Source organism: Drosophila ananassae, chromosome XL (assembly GCF_017639315.1).
Source record: "Drosophila ananassae strain 14024-0371.13 chromosome XL, ASM1763931v2, whole genome shotgun sequence".
NCBI lineage: Eukaryota > Metazoa > Arthropoda > Insecta > Diptera > Drosophilidae > Drosophila > Drosophila ananassae.
In genome coordinates, this window is record NC_057931.1 from 12608582 (window position 1) to 12629618 (window position 21037).

The 21037-nt window shown below is 37.8% G+C and overlaps 2 protein-coding genes across 11 annotated transcripts in view; both read right to left on the bottom strand.

Annotated features, from left to right (window-relative positions):
* The window catches only part of LOC6503023 (voltage-dependent T-type calcium channel subunit alpha-1G), a 104474-nt gene that overhangs the window by 65940 nt on the left and 17497 nt on the right, over positions 1–21037 (bottom strand). For all 10 annotated transcript variants that reach the window (XM_032453095.2, XM_032453094.2, XM_032453093.2 and 7 more), the window contains one exon: positions 10517–10547. The gene's annotated coding sequence lies outside the window, so the exon portion shown is untranslated. The remainder of the gene's footprint in view (positions 1–10516; positions 10548–21037) is intronic.
* On the bottom strand, positions 11419–12356 carry LOC6503021. The gene has a single exon (XM_001963356.4). It carries the CDS (start codon positions 12204–12206, stop codon positions 11598–11600), a length of 609 nt encoding a protein of 202 aa, XP_001963392.1. The 5' UTR covers positions 12207–12356; the 3' UTR covers positions 11419–11597.

Here is a 21037-nt window from a genome sequence, read left to right on the forward strand (position 1 = left end):
CTGCCAATGGCATTGGCATTATTTTTGTCGGTGGCGGGGGCCAAGGGCTGAGGATGAGACTCAGACTAAGGTTGAGGCTGAAGCTAAGGACGAGGCTAAGGAAAATGGTTAAAACTTCAAGTTCAAAGTTTTATTCTCGGCATAAACTTGATTGAATGAAAACTTAGCCACCTGTCGTCTCGACGGGGCCGAGAAAAACGGTGCCGGGAAAAATTAATTAACCTGGCTGACTGGAAACTTCTGTTCTCCTTGTTGGCCCGAAAAAAAAACTCGGCCAAAAAACTTGAAATATAATTAAGCTGTTTTGTCGGACAGTTGTCATTTCAGGCTCCTCTGCCTCGGGTTTTGAAATCAATTAGCGGCGTTTTGAGGGCCGGGAGGGTCTGGAGATAAAGGAAATGGGAACTTTGGAAGGATCACAATAGCCACGGGCCATTTGCCAACTGTCAGGCGAAAAAAAAGCATTGTACTTCTAGAGTTACGCATGCCCATCGGCAGGTCCTTCAAGGACCTCCTCCAGCTAGGTCTGCTTCCTCTATGATTTTCAACTCGAAATTCGTTTTTTGTTTCCCGCTCCAGCTCCTTGTTCCTGGGAATCATTTAAAAAAGTTTCTTTGGTTCCTTGGGGGCCTCCGTTCTCGGAAAAGTTATGCTTCGCATTTTGTGGTTTAATGCATTCATTTCTTACTTTCACACTCTCTTTTCCTGTCAAGTGGGGAAAAGAGTTTTCAAGTTATTTGCTTGAGAGCGGACGAAAATACTAAGGAGTGCCCTCAACTATACGATACCTGGTACTTTTAGTGGCTTGATTTCTGCAACTGAGAAATCAATAACACTAAATTCTAAATACAAATAAGACAAAGAATGTTCTCAACTATACGATACAGGGTACTTCTAGTACCAAAATAGTTTTAATTCTTCTTTTTCAAAAACGTAACTCAATCAACAAAAATTTCTACTAAAGAATATACTACAAGATGTTATAATATATGATACCCTGTACTCAAAGTGCTTTCTTGTATTATTTATTGAAGAAGTATACTTTTTAACTCTAAAAAAATACTGAAAAATGATAAAAATTTATTGCAAAACTATAATCATCAATACTCAAATAAAAAATCAATAATACTAATACTATAGAATATACTCAATTGTACCATATACTGTAATCATAGTGTTTTATTTCCACTTTATTTAAGCTTTAACTCAAAAATCAAAAGTATATACTAAGGAATATACTATAAGATACTATAATATATGACAACCTTTACTAAAAGTAATTGCTTTATTCCTTTTTTGAAAAATTATACTCTAAAAAATACTGAAAAACATTAAATAATATATTTTACTATACGATACCCGGTACTCAAAGTGTTTTAATTCCATTTATTCTTTAAACAGCACTTACTGCAACCCAAATAACAGATCAAGAACTAACACTTCTGATTAAAAGCATAAAAATACTACAAATTTGTTCAACTATACGATATCGGGTACTTATAGTAATTTCATTTTTAATTTCTTTCCCAAAAACCTTATCTTTAAATAATTTTAAATGACTTTCCGCGATTGTGAAGGTAAAAATAAGAAAACCACTTGAAGCTTTTAGCTTTCCCTGCACTTTTCTACAAAAAGCAAGCAAATGTCCAAGGTCAAGTGCAATGACAGCATTTCGATAGAAATTTTACTTTCTACCTCGATTTTTTGGTTGTTTTTCTTTGAGGTTCGTATTGCTAAATGCCTTCATTAAAGACGCCAAAGTGCGCAGAGTGCTTCCAAAAAGCATCCACCCAGGTGTGCCAAAAAAGCAAAAGCAAAGCACAAAAGCACGAAAGCAAAGCATGAAAGTGCTCTACCAAGAACAATCGAAAGCAAAATTTAATCACTTGAAATTAAAATTGTTTTTTTTGGGATTATGAAATTATTAGGCATTATTTGAAGGCCTTGAAAATTGGCAGACTTTTTTTGAATTTTTTGAGGATTTTTTTTTTGAATAAAAGTAATACATTTGATTTTGGATAATTTTGAAGACCAAGGCATTTTGTAGGTTTTGGATATTAGTCATTTATTTTTAAGTTAGTTAGTTTCTTAAAAAAATTGTTAAAAAGTTATTGATTTTGGAAAAGAAATTATAATTCAATTATAAATTATGAGTACCAGGTATCGAATAGGGAAAAATTTTGTTATGCTTTTAGGTTTAAGAAATACAGGGTACAGGGTATCTTATAGTGCAGTATATTCTTTAGTATTATTCAGTATTTTTTCGGAATATAGCCAAATAATTAAGTTCTTCAATTGTTATTTGAGTTTTTAAAGTTAGTTAATATATTTTTCAAGAAGAAAAATAAAAAATACTCTCTTAGTACCAGATAAATAAATTAAAATAATATTAATAACATTTATTAATATAAATTAATATAAATTTAAATAAACCTTAAATTAATTAAATCAAAGTTTTTTAGTTTATATTTTTTACAAGCTTTAAAAATAAACCTCTTTTTATGTTTCTATAAATTTTAAATTAATTTTAGCTAGACATATTTTTCTGAAGTTTCTTTCAGTGCCCTTGTGCCAGTTGCATTAGTTCAGGTGTTCAGTTGGCATTGCTTTGTAGCAGACCCCCTTTTTGGGGGTGTTTGGTGGGGAGTACACACATGGGCGCATATGGACGGAGTGGGGGGTAGGGTGGACCGGGTTGGGATCACAACTGCCTTTGGCCCGCTTCCTCGTGCTCCGCGTCCTTTTGTCCATTTATGCATTTCTCAGTGCTCGGCAACGTTTCTAAGCCAACTGACAACATCAAGAGCCCTGCCACATGGTAGCCCCTCCTCCTGGTAAGCCTCTCGATTCTCTACAACACTAACCCCACCCCGCCAGCCCCCCTTTTCGGGGCAAGTTGGCCGTGTCGCGCTCCGTAAAATAGGCAACACTTGTGGGGATATGCGGGCTGCAAAAAGGTTGCCCATCTGTTGATGCAACTCGCTCGGGTCTCGGTGGCGGGTGGGGCTTTGGGAGGTATGTTTTTGAGAAGCGGAGGTGGGGATGCCATGATACCATGGCAAACTCAAGGCCATGTCCTGTCGGTTGCACGCTCACAGTTCTTGCCCCAAAATGAAGCATGTGAAAGGTAAGGCAATCCGTGATTGGATTGAATCGAAGGAGCTATCCAACTGGAGGATCTCACGATTTGGCTCCAAGGTTTTGTTCAATTTTTAAAGATTTATTTGAGAAATGGTTTGGTTTAAGAAAAGGACATCAAAGAATCAGGATTTAGTTCAGAATTATTTGTTAAATAAGTTTTTTATTTAAATATAAATTTTAAGAAGAAAACTGCCAGCCAAGAGCCATAAAAATTAATTAAATAACTGGCCTTTGAAGCCCCAAGTGGCGTGTCAATGGCCACTAATTAATTGGCCAACAATCGCACATTCTACCAACATGTAGTATAAAGGGAAGAGTCTCACTTTCGACCGGACACTCCGTCCGGGGAATTCGCAAGCTGTGAGGACATCGCATCAATTAGATGATCGCAGCCAGCAATCAAATCAATGGCACAAATGGCCCAAGGCACAAGGTGAAACGTGGTCTGAAGAGAGTGGGTTAGCCAGGGGGGCATAGCCAGTTAGCCAGGTGCATTTATCAATTTAGCCGAGCCCCGCAGCGCAAATGCCAACAATGCCAGTCCACCAACCCAGCCAGCCAGTCCAGCCCAGCCAACCGGGCAAATAGACAAACCAGCCAAACAGCCAACCAGCCAGGAGACACGATATGACACGGCGAAGGCAACAGAGACAACAGCAGTTTAGGCCAAACAATGGTGGCTAACAAACTAAAGACGGAAGGACCAAAGAACGGCTCCAAACAGACAACAAGGGCCAGGTCTAAAGGTTACACTTTGAAATACAAAATTTGATCTAGGATTTAAAATAGAAATAAAATAAAAATTATAATATTTAATATTTTTAATTAAATTAATAACACAGCAAATGAAACTAAAGATCTATGATCCATGGTCTATAAAGTTATTTAAGAAACTCTGCCTTTAAGGTCATAAAAAATTAATAAAAAAAAATTTATTTTTTTTAATCTTAAATAATAAATAAATATTTCTATTTAAAAAATAATAATCCTGAAAACCCTTAAAAAAATATATTTCCAGTGCAGAAGCTAACTTCCGGCAGTTTGGCAGGCACTCAGCGCAGTTGCAATTGTTTGGGAGAACAAAGGACGAGTCTGGTACTGGTATCGCTTCCTTCGACTGCTGCTGCCTTCTTGGATCCTTTGGATGGTCCTGCAGCAGAGCAGCAGAACAGCAGAGTGGCCACCTGGCCATTGGATCTCGGTCCAGGTCCTTTTCACTCCTAGAATCCTGAATCAGAATCTAAATCTGGCCAAGACAATGGCCAATTGTAGAGCTGCCATGACAGGCGAACGTTGTAATTAATGCCTGGGGTTATCTCTTGGAGGGGGTGTTAGGGGGATCTTGGACTAGTTATTGTTGTTATTTCATTGTTATTATTGTTGTTGTTTTTGTTGTTGTTGTTGTTGTTGCTAGGGCAAAGGTGAAAGATAGAACAAAAAAAACAATACACCATCGTCCCTGGCCTTAAACAAACTTGCACATCTGTTTGGAAGCTTTTTGTGTAAACCTGTGATGGAAATGTTTTATTTAAAAGCAAAAAAACATGTTGAATCGGATTATATACACAGACAGGACATTTATATAGATAAATACATATATACAGAAGAGGAGCTTGTCTTTGTGTGTGTTTAGGAATTCAGGAATGCAGGAGCTTAACACGAAAGACATCACATTTCATTTCGAATATTTCCACAAAAATGTCTCTCGCTAATACCTTAGTCTTTTAAATATTTTTTACACTTTCTGTAGGAAGCTGTCATAGAAAGTGCTAAAATAAGAAACTCTACAACCACTAAAATCGATAACAAATCGAAAAATAATAATGAATCCAGAATTTAAAAGCATACAACTTTATATTCAAACATTTCCATATAAATATCTCTCTTTAATGTCTCAGTTCTCAGTTATTCTTCACACTTTGTTAATATGTTAACAGAATTGATTAAAATCGATATATAAAATGCTAGGCTATAAAAGCAGACTATCGATTACAATCGCTAGAATTTGCTAAATTAATAATGCTTCCAAAATGAAATACTTTTTATTTCTAATATTTCCAGAGCAGTTTCTTTCCAGAATATCCAAGTGCTAAGCTAACAACGCTAGAAAATCGAATTTAATCGATAAATAATCGAAGGCTTAATTAATTTTTAATATTTTTAGAAAAAAGTCTATCTGAGATACTTAGCTCTTTAAATATTCTTCACACTTTCTTATGCCAAGCCAAGAAAATCGGACAATCGAATAAAATCGATAATTAATGGATAAATAATAATTCAAAAGTTTAAAACAGTAACTTCAAACATTTCCAGAGCAATGTATCTCCTTAATATCCAAGTCCTTTAACTTTTCACTTCCGACAGAGCTGTCATAGAAGGTGCTAAGCCAACAAAGCCCGACAATCGAATAAAATCGATAATTAACCGATTGCCATATCACGTATACGCCATGCTGGCCACAAGAGTGTTGACAAAATTTGCCACCTCAGGGGATTTTGGCATTTGTGTTTGCATTTTTATATTTTTTTTGGCAAATAAATGGGAATTTAATTGCAATCTAATGCGGAGATGGTCGGGTTTTGCATATTAAATGGTCTTTGCTCTTTTGATTTAATTATAAATATTCTTTCTAAATGCTAATTATAAAGTGTGGAATTGAAATAAACCTCAAAAACCATAAAACACTCTACACACGAATAGGTATTAGTCCTGTCCGGTGTTTGGCAATCAATAAATCTAATGAGAATTTCTTCGCCTCGGCCTGTCAACAAATCGACAATGTCCTTGTTCACACAGCAAGAAGCTCTCGAAAGGAGCTTAAACAGTGTCCTGCGAGAGTGCTGCCAAAAAAGAAAGTAATTTATGGCTAAGAGGATTTAAAGGTATTTGCAAAAATTGGAAAATTGTGGAAAATTGGAAAAAGAAGCCAGTGAAATGTCTTCAAAAATCACTTAAAAATTCCCAATTTAAATTTCCAAAATTTCTGAGGCATGTGGGGGCGGGGAGTCGTAGGCATTTCTTGCAGTGTATCTGCAGTCTGGCTTAGCGTGCAATTCAATTAAAGTTGCATAAGGCCATTCGGACAATGGCACCGCGCTGGTCCCGGCCAAGTGAAATGTTCACTTTGATTTGCCGCCCAAAAGCCACACCACACCACCCACCCAATCAGGCCGGGTGGTCTAACCCACCCACTCATCTACCTTCCGCCACCTCCCCCCTCCTCCTTGCTGTCCATTTTTGTGACAAGAATGAATGAACAATGGCTCGGATGTCCTTGGCAGTTTGGCTAAAAAAGAAAAAGCTTCAGGCCAAATATTGGGATGAAAATTACGAAGAAAAAAATAGAATAAGGAGGAGTAGCGGGACCAAAGGCACACATATTAAATTACCAAGTGGCAAGTCAATTGGCATATGTCAGCATGCCACAAAGCATGCAACACTCAACCAGCCACCAGCTCAGCCACCACTCACGAGTTGCCAAAGTTAAATGAAGTCAAAAATGTAAATTTCATTTCCAAGAATGAATGAGAATGAAGAATTCCTCACCAGAAGCTGGCGGAAGCCACAGACCGAAAGACGCAATTAGATAGAGAACTGGCGGGGGGTGGTGCAGGGTCTGGTAGCAAGTGGGCGTGGCATGGCAGTTGGCATTGCCAAATTACAGCAGCTGTTGCGCCACAAAGAGAAGGAGGCTTAGTGTCTACAACCCACTCTTGGGTTGGGCAATTATTTCCGCAAGGAGTCCCTAACCAATTTATACACTGATAGAAAAAAATTATAGAAAAAATATTATTTTAATGGTTTTTAAAGAGAGAGGGCTTCTTAAGTTTTTTAAATAATTTTGAAGAAATTCTTTTGGAAGAAAAAGTAAGTTATTTTAGTTAAAAGGCTAGAGTTTGAAATAAAGTGTTTCTTTCTTAATTTTTTTTTTTGGTTTAAGTTGAAATATTTATTTTAATATTAAATAGTATTTAATTAAATAAATAAATATTACTTTTTCAACTTATTTTTTATTATAAGTCTTCAATAAATAAAAGATATTCTCATTTAATCCTCAACCTCCTTTAAGAACCAACTCCCTTAAATTTATTCATTTTTTACTTTTATCTTCTAACTTATATTATTACTATTTTTTCCAGTGTCTTAGCAACATGTGTTTCCACTTGCCACCGCACACCCACCACATTTTTCCTTCCAAAACTTTGCCAAAAAAAAAGGAAAACCAAAATGAATTCGCTTTGGAGGAAAATGTAGGAAAACGCATTTTGCGCGAAAACAGCAAGTAAATGACAAAAGACATAATTTCATAATTAAGTGCACAAGACACAGACAGAGATGGCAATAGAGTAAAAGAAACAGAGGGCTAGCGAGCTATCGACAGGAGAGAAGGAACATTTCCTTTTGTTTTGTGGGCCATTAGCAAGTGGACTAATGATCTCCCGAAGCCGGCAAGACGGGCAAGATGGCAAGATGGGCAGGAGCTTCTGGCTGAGTCTGTAATTAATGACAGGAGCCAGGGGCAGAGGGAAACTTTTCCGGCAAACACTGGGAAATGAGGCAATTTCCCCAAAACTCACAACTTTTCGAGCAAGTCTCCTCTCTGCCATCGCCACCAGCCCACAAGTTCATCCTTCAGTCTGTCAACTAGAGATTCGGTAATTGTGCAACAGAAAGGGGCAAGGAGAGTCTGTAAAAGGGGGGGTCTATATCTTCTATAATTGTGGCAATGATATATGTCCATGGCAGAGCTATAAATCTATTCTGCTTGGATATTCTGGTCAGCATTTTAATTGCAAAGCCATTTCGGGAAAATAACGAAAAGCGATTGAGACATTTTCTGGTAATTGTGCTTGAGATATTCTTTTTTGGGTTTATAGATTATAGATATAAGATATAGATCTATATATAAGACATATTTAAAATAGATAGCAATTGAAGAAAATATTTTGATGCCTTAGGTAGCCTTTGAAACACCTTCTTGATCAAGCCTAAGAGCACCCCACTTTCTGATAAAATTTTATTAAAAAATAAACCCAGACACTGATTGCTTTTTCTTTTTTCCAAAAGGTTAACTTTTCACCTATTGGCACTCTGGCACCCTGGCACCCATACACATCATGTGCTTTATTCAATGTTCAATCAAGTTGTTGATTTCGGCATTTACATTGTTTTTATTTCGATTGGAAAATAGATTGAAAGGCAAAAGGGTGTGGGGTGTATCCATACGGATATGGATACGGGTCGAGTAGAAAAAAAATATATATGTATGTATATCGCGGCAGCTGGGGCACGGCATCATTTTGGCATTTGGCAATAAGCAAATAAATAAATAAATCATTTGTGTGCATAGCCAGCGGTATATATATCGCCAGATACGGTCCGGACTCCGGAGTTGATAGTAGGATGCCGCACATGCATGATATTGGATATACACGAGAATACATATAGCCACTCTCTATACCATACTATACTATACTATACTATACTATGTGGCACTTGAAAGTCGAAATGGAACTTGACTGCGTTGACAGCAGGCGGCGCCAACGAGACCAAACACCAAAAACACTTTTACCCTGAGAGCGGGGCGCACATGGCGTATGCTTGATATTTCGCTATAGTTATGAAAATGTCGCTCCGAGGGGCGATTCCAGACCCAGACTCGACTAAACATATTTCATATCTGGCGTTTTTATGACTCACACGAGCACACACATCCACATCCACTAGTCTTTGTTCGACTATTTTTAAGCATTCAACAAAAGAGTCGTGTTTTTATTTGGGAAGAGGCATTTAAAAATGGAACAAGAAGACACATTTCAAAGTTTAAATGGTCTCAATTGTGTGTGGTTTCAATAAAAACTAACCGTGTGTGCGTAATCCAAAGTCAATAGCTTGAAAGGTGGGGACTGGAAAGGTTCAAATCAGATAAACAGATAAGCGGACTTACATTCGTTATGTTGGTGACCCCGATCGAGAATTTTAAAGTGTTTTTATGACAACATTTGTATACAATTAGTTAGAATTCAGAAAAGTTATAAAATAAACAAGACACAGTGGATCAAGGCTTTAATAAGACTCTTTTTAAACAAATTATATTTTGACCCCGATTAAGAACTTTTATCTAGATTAGTCTTTAACACCATTATATTACTCTTTCCTAGAGTAATATGTAAAGAGAAACACTGACTAAGGGATCATATATGGCCTTAATGGGACTTATAATTAAAAAATACATTTATTAGATAAAAAGTAGTGACCCCGATTAAAGCTTTTAAGGACTTCTTTCAGATATAACTACAATATGTATATCTAAAGCTTACAAAATTACAAATATAAGCCAAGAAAGAAATGAATTCTAAAGAATTCAGAATTTTACAGATAACCTTTTAAAGAAAACTTTTGAAAAAGAAATCCTGGTGACCCCGATCAAGGCCCGATACTATTTAAAACAAATTGTACCCTTTTCTAGAGTATCAAAAAAGACCCATTAAAATAATAAGAAAATATAAGAAGGGAAAACCGGATATATGGTATTTTTAAAAGCAATTTAGCCCTGGTGCCTTGCTTGTGCTTTTTAGTTGGGCGATTGCTTTTGCTTTCGCTTTAGCTCTTCTGCTGTGGCTGAATCTTCTTTTTGGACGACGGCGACGACGACGACGGTGCCTTTCAAGTGTCCATCAACATGTTTGACAAGTGCGCTGATTTGGCCACCTCACTCCACTGCACACTCGGCCACCCAACCACTCGCCCAGAGGACGGCCTCACCGAATTGTCTGTGTGAGTCATTATTTGGCCATGCTTGCAATTTCCGCCACTTCGCCCTTACCGTCCCGGAATTTCCCAAAAAAAAAAAAATAAAGCACCAGGAAGAAGGCTCCACCCCCTCTTAGTCATCGCCTCCTCGCCGGAAGTTGTTAGCCGGGCCAGGGCCATGGCGTCGCCATGTTGTTTCACAGCGTTCTCCAACCCTAATGAATAATGCAACAGTCGACGGGGCCAGGACTCCCTGAGGTTGCCTGCTTTTCAGCCATGCCCAGGTAACCAAAAAAATAGTATACACATATATATATATAGAGAGAGTAAGGATGGAGAAACTCCAGGCTGAGACAGAGGGAGATGCAAACTTTCGCCAATAAAATATTTAAATCGAATACTTTGCCAGATACGAGCTCTGCCAGTGGAGAGAAGGGAGGTCTGCTTTAAGAAACGAACGAATGATGATCGCCTGCCTGGCTGGCTGGTGGGATGGGATTATTATCTCAAGCTAAGCTCTTCCACTGGAGGCGGTCATCAGCGCCCTTCTACACGCTTCTCATGGCTTACAGCTAAGCTAAGATGTCAAGAATGAAGAATCTTAAGTTCTAATTGTACTTACATTTTGCAGTTTTCAATAAATGTGATAAGTTCTGTAAAGAAACAACAAGAATTTGTATTAGGTTTATGTTATTTATAAAATATTATTTTATAAATGTAAGTAACAAGTAAAATATCTCCAAGTAAAGCACTTCTAATCCACTCCGTTCAGCGTGTTAGAAAGTTGGTAAATATTTCCCATTTCAGGACAATTAATCAAATGTTTGCTTTGTTTTTCCATTGGATTTCAAACAAATCGAACAGTGGGAGGCGGCGACAGGGGACAAATGTTTAACTGGCCGCCGGTCGGCTGTCATATCGGATGGCCATGGCCTAGGGAGGTCGTGCTGCTGGGGGCCGCGTTAATGGGCCAACTGACAGACAGCCAGATGATGAATGACACAGCGACCCGGGCAGCGGGCGAGTTATGCGTGTTCGAGTGTAAGGCATCTGAAAACATGGCGCAATGTTTGCTTTAACTGAATGCCCGTCCCAGCCCCATCCCCAGTTCCAGCCCCAGCAATGTCTAGTGTATGCATATCTCTGGGTGCTTGGCTTGTCATAAATCGCATTTGCGCATTTGCATTAGTTGCAGCTCGTTGCTCGCAATGAGCAACAATGTCAAACTTACTGCCAGCCATCTGCATGCAAATCTGCATTGGATGCTATGCAAATCCTGTTTTACAGCCCCGACTATAGCCATGACTATGACTCTATATACACATGTGAGAGAGCCAGAGCTCGGCATATGCATGCTTGGCTTAAGCCCGAGGTCTGGTCTGTATGGCTTTGGATTTGAATTTGGATTTGGGTCTTGGCTTTTATTTTGATTTTATGGCCTGCGACTAGAATAAAATATGAGTGGATTAAATGCCAGCCAAGAGAACCAGCCATGCCATTAAATACTAAGCCTGAAACAGTCCCTTAAATTATAAATCTCTATCCTTTATTTATCGATTATAATCGATGGCAGTGTCACGGTCGCCAGAAATGTCCGCCGGCACTGCCCTGCTCCTAATTATTCTTTGTGACAATTTGCAAGATCTTCTCGTACAAAATCCCATACAAAGAATAGCTAATCTGACTACAAAAACAATTTAGTTTTAAGCAATTTGGGGTGTGGTGCGCTTTCGTCGTGGCTGGCGCACTTTGCGTCCCTCCTCCTGCGGCTGTTGGATCATCGGCTCGACGCTGGGAAGCTCCTTACGCTCCTCATCCTCCAGCTTGGGAGTCCCATCCGCCTGGATAACGGGTTTCGGCTTGATGCCGAGGTACTTGCCGCGCACCAAATGGAAGTGATTGGTGGCGTGGCCGGCAAACGTCAGGACCAAAAAGGCCAGCGGCAAGGTCATAGCTGCTTGGCAATAGTATTCATACTCGATATAGGTCAGGTGCGAGACGTAACCCATCCAGAGCACTATTATCTTCAGTAGCAGGTACAGTGTGTATTCCGTGGCCTTCCAGAAGTGCAGGCCAACGTCCAATACGAACACCGAGACTATGACCTCATAGACCCACTTGAGAAAACGGGGCACACCCTCCAGCTTCTCCGGCACGAAACTGTTGTCATAGATGAGGTCCATCAGGGCCAGGGTAACCATCACGGAGGGTAGTTTCGGTCCCGGGGTCTCGATGTCCTCGTCGTTCGATTCCGTCAGATAGTTGATCCAAAGGAGGGCACTGGCGATGCAAACACACACAATATTAGTCATTATTTTTGTTTCTTTTTAGAAAATATCGCAAAAAAATAAAACTGTTTAAAATTTTTGAGGAATTTTTTTCGGATAAATTTTTTTTAGTTGTTAATCGTTCGAGAGCTGAAGGTCTACTGAACTCCCTTCCTGGTGGAGTCGAACGGGTAGACTTTGAAGTAAATCCCAAAGTGAACTTCTCTCACTTCGATGGCGCTGTCACGGTCGCCAGAAAGCCAGGCCTGCTTGATTGAACAGCGTTGTCTCGTTCTTGGCTTCATCCTAGGTCCTTCGTTCTATCCTTTTTCTCTTATTGTGCTCTAGGCACTTGAAAGTGTCCTTTGTCTGCATTTTCTACAAGAGTGACTCTGTGTGTGTGCTTTTCAATCCCCTGTGACATCATTCAATTGACATAACGATGACGGCGCGAACTTATCAGCTTGCAAACAGTGCGTAGGTGAGCTTCCAGCCACTTTTCACCTCCTTCCCCTCTAATATTTCATCTCTTCCATGTCTTTTATCTTCTATTTTGCGGTTTACCCCCTTAAGTTGGAAGTAAACAACCAAAGTACCGGGTATCGTATGTTAGTGCCCTTTTTTCCACCTGACCCTGTCGCTTATTTTCTGTTTCTGTCACATTTCGGACCAAAAGCATGTCCTTCTCTGTGATTTTCGGCCTGGGAACCAATTGGCCCGGCCAAAATGGCCGAAAAACCAACTAGAAAATGGCAGAAAAAGCCAGAGTTCGTCAAAAGTGTGAACTTGGGGCTTAAAGCGAACGCAGCAGCGCATAAATCAACAATAAATGCTGAAGACCAAAACAAAAAACAAGCCACAAAACTGAAAGAAAAGCAAATTTAATCTTTCTCGTATTTTTTTTTTTTTTGGTTTTTGGCTGCGTTCTGTTTGATTTGCGGAAAGCGTAAGGCAGGAGGGCCAAAAGGGGCTGGGGCTGGGGCTGTTGGCCAAAAGGCGGCCGAGTGCCGACGAGACGGGACCCAGTTTGCAAAGTAAACAAACGGCAAATGAAATGCCGCCGACGTCCGTCGACTGAAACTATTAAAAATGAAATGGCCTGTGTGTGAGGGGGCCCTCCTGCCGGCCAAGACCGTTTCAGTTCTCGTTTAGACCTGGCCGAAAGGGACACTGGCCCATAGATGTGGCATCTATAATGCATACATATATGCGGAGAATGTGATGCAGGGGCGGGTTGGAAAAGGGAGCTCCGCCGGCCACATGACTGTTGGCTTTTATTTTAATTTAAAAAAAATAATGATTAAAATATTTAGTTAAATATATTTGTTTTATATTTACTTTCATAAGATTAGAGTTTCAAGTATCGGGTTTCATCAGACTATCATCAGACTATACTGTTTTCTCCTTCTCCTTTTTCTTTAATTTTATTTGATTTTATGTATTTTATAATCTGTACTCTCTTAATTTTATTTATAATTTTTTAAAGGTAATTTATTAAAAATTACTTTTATAAGTTTAAAGTTTCAAGTATCGGGTATCATATCATCATATCAGATTCTAGAACACAATGTCTCTTTTCTTATCTTTTTTACATAATTTTATTTTATTTTGTTTTATATATAATCTATACATTCTTCATTTTATTTATAATTTTTTTTTAAGTTAATTATTAATAATTACTTGCACAACTTTTTATGTTACAAGTATCATATGTATAATATATATCTTGATTCTAGAACATAATATTTTCTCCTCATCTTTTTTCTTTGATTTAATTTAATTTGATTTGATTTTATTTTACTTATAATCTATACTCTCTTTATTTTATTATAGAATTTTTAGTATAATTTTATTCAGTGTAGTTTCCATAAATTGTTCATCTTCTCATATCGCTCGCCTCCCCACAGAGATGTTCATTTGCATATGGCCCGAACATTGGCAGGTTGTTGCCAGCGTTTCGACCAAACTTCAAGTACTCCGATGACCCACATACATACAGTTGCATAAATGGTTAAAAGCAACAGTGCGTTTCATATCCATAAGGTTTTTACTATTAGAAAATCTAATCTATACACTAAATCAAGAGAGTTTAAGCCTAAATCTCTTCAGCAACCCTAGACTTATTGTAGTTGTGGTTTTATTTTTATGAAACTCACTGTACTGGCCAAAGAGTGTTTATGAAATATGCAAATGACACAAAATCGCTGGCAATTGCATAGTTTTTTTTTGTCTTATTTTTGTTTCCCATTTAACCCCAAAATGCCCTCAAAAATGCAGGGTTAACCCCTGTGCCGCTGTGGGGGTCCCAGAAGGCCTTGATTGATTAAAGAGTGGAATAAAAAGGGTTTCCCAGGACGAAGGCTGAGAACGAGTGAGAATTTGTCTTGGAATCCTTGCTAATACGAGGGCATAAGTCAGGAGCTGTGTCCATTATCCTTTGCCAGCAATTACCATTGTAAGGACAATGACAAATCATTTCCAAGCATCAGCATCAGCATCAGTCCATGCGACATCTTTTCATTTTTCGAAAACAAGGACTTGATTGTGCCTTACGCCCTCTGCCCTCTGACCTTTCTACAAAATAAACATCAGATGAATTCTTTGTCCGGCGCTTGCCTAATTTGTTTTTCTTTCGAGTTTAATTTGAAACCTGGACAAGAGACAACAGCAGACAGGCTCCACCCCACAGCCCAGAATAACAACAACTGGGTCTTGGCCCAGTCCTTGTGATAACTTGGCCACAGCAACAGTTTGTCTGCCAACTGCCGAAAGACGAAAAGCAAATTTTCCTTTTCAGTTTTACTTTTCCAAAACCCACCCCCCACCCACCCCAAAGGAGGTGGAAAATGCTGGCGCTGCGTGCTCGGAAAATGTGTTTATTTAGGATAACTTAACTGATTGTTGTTCTCGGCCAGTTGACAATTGGCCCCAGAGAAATGGAGAAAGATGGCGAGGTGGAGTAGCTGTAAGGACGAGACAAAAGCGAACGAGGGTGGAGTCCTGGGAGACAAAGGACACTCGAAGGCGCGCCACGTGCACACAAAGCGCATTGTGGCACAAACAGTCGAGCAAAGCACAAAAGACAACAGCTTAGTGGCCAGTTGTTACAACCTGAGATACCCTGGAATATTTCTTAAACCAATAATGATTGAATTTAATCTAATTTAATTAGGTATAATTTCTTAATTCGAAATCCTATTGAAATTGTACAGTTTTTAAAAGCATGCCTTTAATGCATAATAGTACCGTGTATTACATATCTTAATATATAATTGTACTTAATATCTCTAGATAATTTAATCCTTATAAAAAAAATTATTTTGTTTATAAAGCATGCTTTTTAATCAGATTTATACAACCATATAATAGGAAAAGTACCGGGTATCACATATGGTGAAGTAAAGATTTTGAAAGTATACTTTTAAAGCAGACTTTTAGGCAGAAAAGTGAATGAGAATCGCGTATAATATCATATCTTATAATCATATAATCTAATCAAAATAAGAAAATATTTTTTTTAAATTATTTTTATTAAAAAGCATGCTTTGAAAGCAGATTTGTGAGTGGGAAAGTACCAACATGTGGCTTAATATCCCTACAAACTTTAAGCCTTAAGCTTAAATTTATTAATTTATTACTTAATATAATAAAAATAATAAGAAATCGAAAAAAATATAGAATTTTGAAAAGCATGCTTTGAAAGCAGATTTAAGCAATAAGAAAATGAGAAAAGTACCGGATATCATATGAATACAAGCTTTTTATGCAATTTAAGCTTCAAATAATAAATTTAAATAATCTGTAAAATAAACAAAAATACAAAAATTAAGCAGCCTTAACCTTAAATCTTATTAAAGGGTATAAAAATTAAAAAAAAAACCCAACGGAGAACTAAACAAACAAGGAGAGTGGCGGGGCAGGGGACAGGGGACAGGGGATGGTATATTGTAGCCGCGACCTCCGCGAAAAAACAACAACAAATTCCCAGCCAGCTGACCCACTTGCCCCTGCCACGCCCCCCTGCCAGCCGCCCCTGCCTCTCGCCATTGTTGTTGTTGTTTTTGTTGTTTTGTAATAAGCAGCAAATACGCTGCTTTCAGCGCTGCTTACGGCGGCAGCGCAGTCGACGTCTATAAATCAACGGATGGCCAAAGAGGCGGAACGACAAGGGCGAAGAGGCGTGGCAGTAAAAAAAAAATAAAGAAAAAAAAGAGAGAGGTGGAGAGGTAGAAAAGGGGGAGGGGGGAAAAAAAGTAAACGCGCCAAAAGAAATCACAGTAATTAATTAATATGCCTGTGTGTGGGTGGGCTTGTGTACTTGTGTGTGTGTGTGTTGAGTGGGTCTCATAAATTAATTGCTAACGCCCTTTTGTCTGGCCACGCCCACAGCAGCGCCCTCTACTGGCAGACAGCACTTAATCAAAAGATTTCTCTTTCACTTTACTTTTGCTGCTTTTTATACCCTTGCAGAGGGTATTATAATTTTGGTCAAAAGTGTGCAACGCAGTGAAGGAGACATCTCCGACCCTATAAAGTATATATATTCTTGATCAGGATCACCTCCTGAGTCGATATGAGCATGTCCGTCTGTCCGTCTGTCCGTCTGTCCGTCTGTCCGTCTGTCCGTTTCTACGCAAACTAGTCTCTCAGTTTTAAAGCTATCGAGTTGAAACTTTGCACACACCCTTCTTTCCTTTGCAGGCAGTATATAAGTCGGAACGGCCGGGATCGGTCGACTATATCCTATAGCTGCCATATAACTGATTGATCGGAAATGCCATAACTTTGGTGTTTTTTAAGTTAGAGGGTTGGGACTTTCCACACATGTTATATTTGACTAAAATATCTTGTGTGCAAAATTTCATAAGGATCGGCCGACTATATCCTATAGCTGTCATAGAACGATCGAAATTGGCATAACTTTGGTGTTTTTTAAGTTAGAAAGATGGGATTTGGTACAGATTACTCTTTTGGCAAAATAATTCGATATGCCAAATTTCATAAGGATCGGCCGACTATATACGATCCGCTATATATCTAATAATATAAGATGCGTGGCGCCACCTAGCGGACTGCGACTGAACTGCAAGGGTATATCAACTTCGGCTCCGCCCGAAGTTAGCTTTCCTTTCTTGTTTTATTTATTTTTATTATTATTTTTATTTGCCTTAATTGTTGCCGTAAGTCGTTTTTCCCCGTTCCTTTTTTCTCTGTTTTTTATTGTCTCTTCCTTCGTTTTTTATTGCCTTTGAAATAAAACAAAAAAAAAATGGTGGAATTAATGGGTAAACCCGCTATGCAACGGTAACCAAGCGGAATGCAGAACGTTGGCAAGAAACGGAACAAAAGTCGGTAATTGAATGCCAAAAAATAAAATGCAGACGACTTCAAATAACTTAAAACATTTAAGGATCAAGAGTCCTTCTGAATTTAAAATTAATTGTGTGGTTTAAAATTGTATTAAGTTTGAGGGTTTTTTTTAAAGATTTTTCGAAGTTAAAATAAACAGTTCTGGCTGCTTTTTAAATATTTAAAATATTATAAGAATTAAATATAAAAGATTTTAAATACTTTTAAGATATTATGATCTATATCTTATGTATAAATATTTTAAAAAATATAAATATTAGAAAAACTAAGTTAGAAATATTTGACTACTTAGGCGTATACTTGATATATTGCTTATTCGAATAATTGTTCCATTTTCTTTTAATAATTGATAAAGACTGGTTCTTAAATATTATTTTTATAAAAGTACAAGCTTTAAGCTTAAATATAAGCTAGTTTTTAAACTTAAATATAATTGGTTTATAAAGTTATGTAAAAACACAAGAGGCCCACTAAGAGCATACTTCATATATTATGTATACGCATCGTTAGTTACATATTTGATAAAATATTGATAACAAATTTCTTATTTATATTTCCGAAAAAATATAAGCTATAAGCTAAAATATAAGACATTTTTAAGTTAAAATACATACAATTTATGATAGTTAACAAAAAATACCAGAGGCCACTAAGCGTATACTTAATATATTACGTATACGTAGAGTAGGTTTATATTCTTGTCAAATATTGTGGGAAAAAATCTGAAACTGTTTTCATGATTTCCTAATAATTAAAAAATAATTATTTAGGAAAAATGAGTACTCCTGGCGCCATTGAGGGCCTCCCATGAGATGAATATTTAAGCAAATTACGGCCATGCCAGCTCCACCTCCACAGTCCCCTCCCCCACCCAGTTTCACTCCACACAAAGAAAAAAAATAAAATAAAATAAGCTCGGCCAGTCCGAAGTTAAAAAGAATAAATCCTGCCAGCATATTTGCCCGAAAATCATCTTCTCCTCGAGAGTTGGGACTGAGCGGAGGCACAGGTGCTGCAAGTCACTCGTCTCTGGCAGCACCGTTAACTTTGAATTATGGCGCACATGTGGCATGTGCCCCTTTTTCCGCCCATTCAGCCAACCAGTCGGGCAACTCTTGGGCGGAGAGCGTGTCCATGAAAATCTGACACGCATAAATTTTGCCCAGAAAACAAAAAAAATAAAAGAGTGGGCTGTGGAGGCAGAAGCAACAAGAACTGAAAAGGTGGCAAGAGGACAGGGCTACCGAGAGGGGAGGGGGGGATAAAAAAAAATGAAGTGGCAACTGCGGCCGGCAGCAGGAAACGGAAGCGGAAACAACGTTAGCGGAAGCGCATGTCTAACAAGTTGCTGGAACTATGCGGGCCGGGCCAAGTACTGGGCGAAAAAAAACTCGAAAAATTAGCGAAAGCAGCTTGAAAAATTCCCATTCCCCATTCATTTGATGTCCTAATTCTAAAACAAAAAGAATTTCAGCTTTTCGTAAGTTTTTTCTTTCAAAAAAAAAAAAGTGGGAAAGAAAATCAAATTTAAACAAAAGAGAAAGAATAGAGCTGAAGTTTCAGAATTTTTAGTATTTAATGACCTTGGAACTGGGAAGAAAATTAAATATTAGAAGACAAGTTTATTATTTCATAATATAGAATATTTATGGTAATTTTATATTTTTAAATATTTTTCAGCGGAAAACCCTTAATCCAGTAATTTAATTTATTAGTAATCTTATACCACTTTTTCTCAGTGCAAGACAGAGAGTAAAATTAAGAGGCAGAATCCGGGACAGAGATACGAGTTTCAGACCAAAAATCCGAAACACAAAAAAATGTGATTAGCGGGCAGGGCAAGTGGCCAAAACGAAGGGAATTTCCCATAGTGGTAGCAGGTGCTCTTAGACCTCCCCTTACATCCCCTTCCAGCCATATCACAACCCGTTAGCCAAAGGAAACAAACACATGTAACAAGGATATCCGAACAGCTGCACAGCCAGGAACAAAGTTGCTAAGATTCCGCCAGTTCAGTTTCGGTTTCAGTTAAATCCTTTTTTTATGCCATGTCCTTGTTGCTTCTCTGTTCTTCGCTCTCTGTTTTCTGTTTTTCTTTTATTTTTTGTTTGTTTTTTGCTTTTTGTTTTTGTTTTGTTGTGGTTTCCCAACCATCACCCCATCTCACTACCACCTCCACCACTACCCCCTGTATCCCTGCCAGGTATCCCTCTCCCCATGTAACCCCTATTTGTCCCGCCACTGGCTCAGTGTTTGTTTGCCTACTTTCAGTGTTTAGCCAACGTCGCATAAAAATAGAACAGGGCAGCAACAAAGCAACAACTGGGAAACAGCACAAGTCCATATGGCACAGTGGTTTCAAACCATTACAAAATATGCATTTATTTTTTAAAATATTTTAAATTTACTTTAAAGAAGCATAAGAACTCTTTTCCTTAAGAATTCTTTTTAAGAAAAGAGGTCCAACAATATACCTCTCATTTAAAATTGATCTTATTTTTATCAAGTTTTTTATTAAGCTACTATTTAAAAAATGTTAAAAAAATAAGTTAAGTTTTTTGAGATTTTTGAGTATTTAACACATTTTAAGGTCTATAAGCTTATGTTTTTTTCAAGAAGCCTGGTCCAAGCCTATCAACTACCGGGTATTCATAATTTTACTATTACTATTATAATAATTAATGAGATTAAACCCAAAAAATACTTATTTTTTAGCCATTTAATTTAAAATGTATTATTTTTTGTATAAAAGAGAGGAGACAAAATTTATAAGCTTAATATATCAGCAAAAAATATATACTTTTAAATAGGTTTTTATTATTTAAATTATATTTATTATCCTGACTCTTAAAAAAATACTTTTTAAAGTTTCCTTTTTCTAAAAAAATACTAAAAACCCATAATTTCCAAGGAAAAATATTAATTATAAATCTTTATTTTATATAAATAATTTTTAAACCTTTTTCCATAAACTTCAAACCACTGTTCAAGAGGGATCATTGCATTTTGCGTTTGCCACTGTGGTCGCGTCTCTTCGACTTCTTGGCGCCCCGCCCCTGGAACACACCACACACACAACCCCACACCCCCACACTCCTCACACATACAGAGACACAACTCTCCTGCTGGTTGTCGTCTGCGTAAAGGCTTAAAGTATTACAGTTACAGTAGTTGGCAATACCCAGCACCCCCTGCGCCCCGCAATGCCTTTGGCCCAGAAACTCGACTAAGCCAAATGTTGACGACGACGTTTGCTGCTTTTGGCTTTCGACTTTGGGTTCGGTCCTACTTTCCTGCCTGCTGTTGCTTTTTAGCAGCGGAAAAAAAATATATAAATAGTACACAGGGAGAAGGGTTCTTAGTCTTAAAAAGATTAAAGAAAAGATATTTAAATCGATGCTTAAGTTAGATAACTGCTATAAGCTTTAATATTCTGTTAGATAACTAGACTAGATTTCAAACAAAATAAAATCAAATATAGCTTGTTTTTGAACCGGCTTTAATAT

Coding starts and splice junctions, on each gene's coding strand:
- LOC6503021 (XM_001963356.4), bottom strand. CDS start 12,206: ATGACTAATATTGTGTGTGTTTGCATCGCCAGTGCCCTCCTTTGGATC.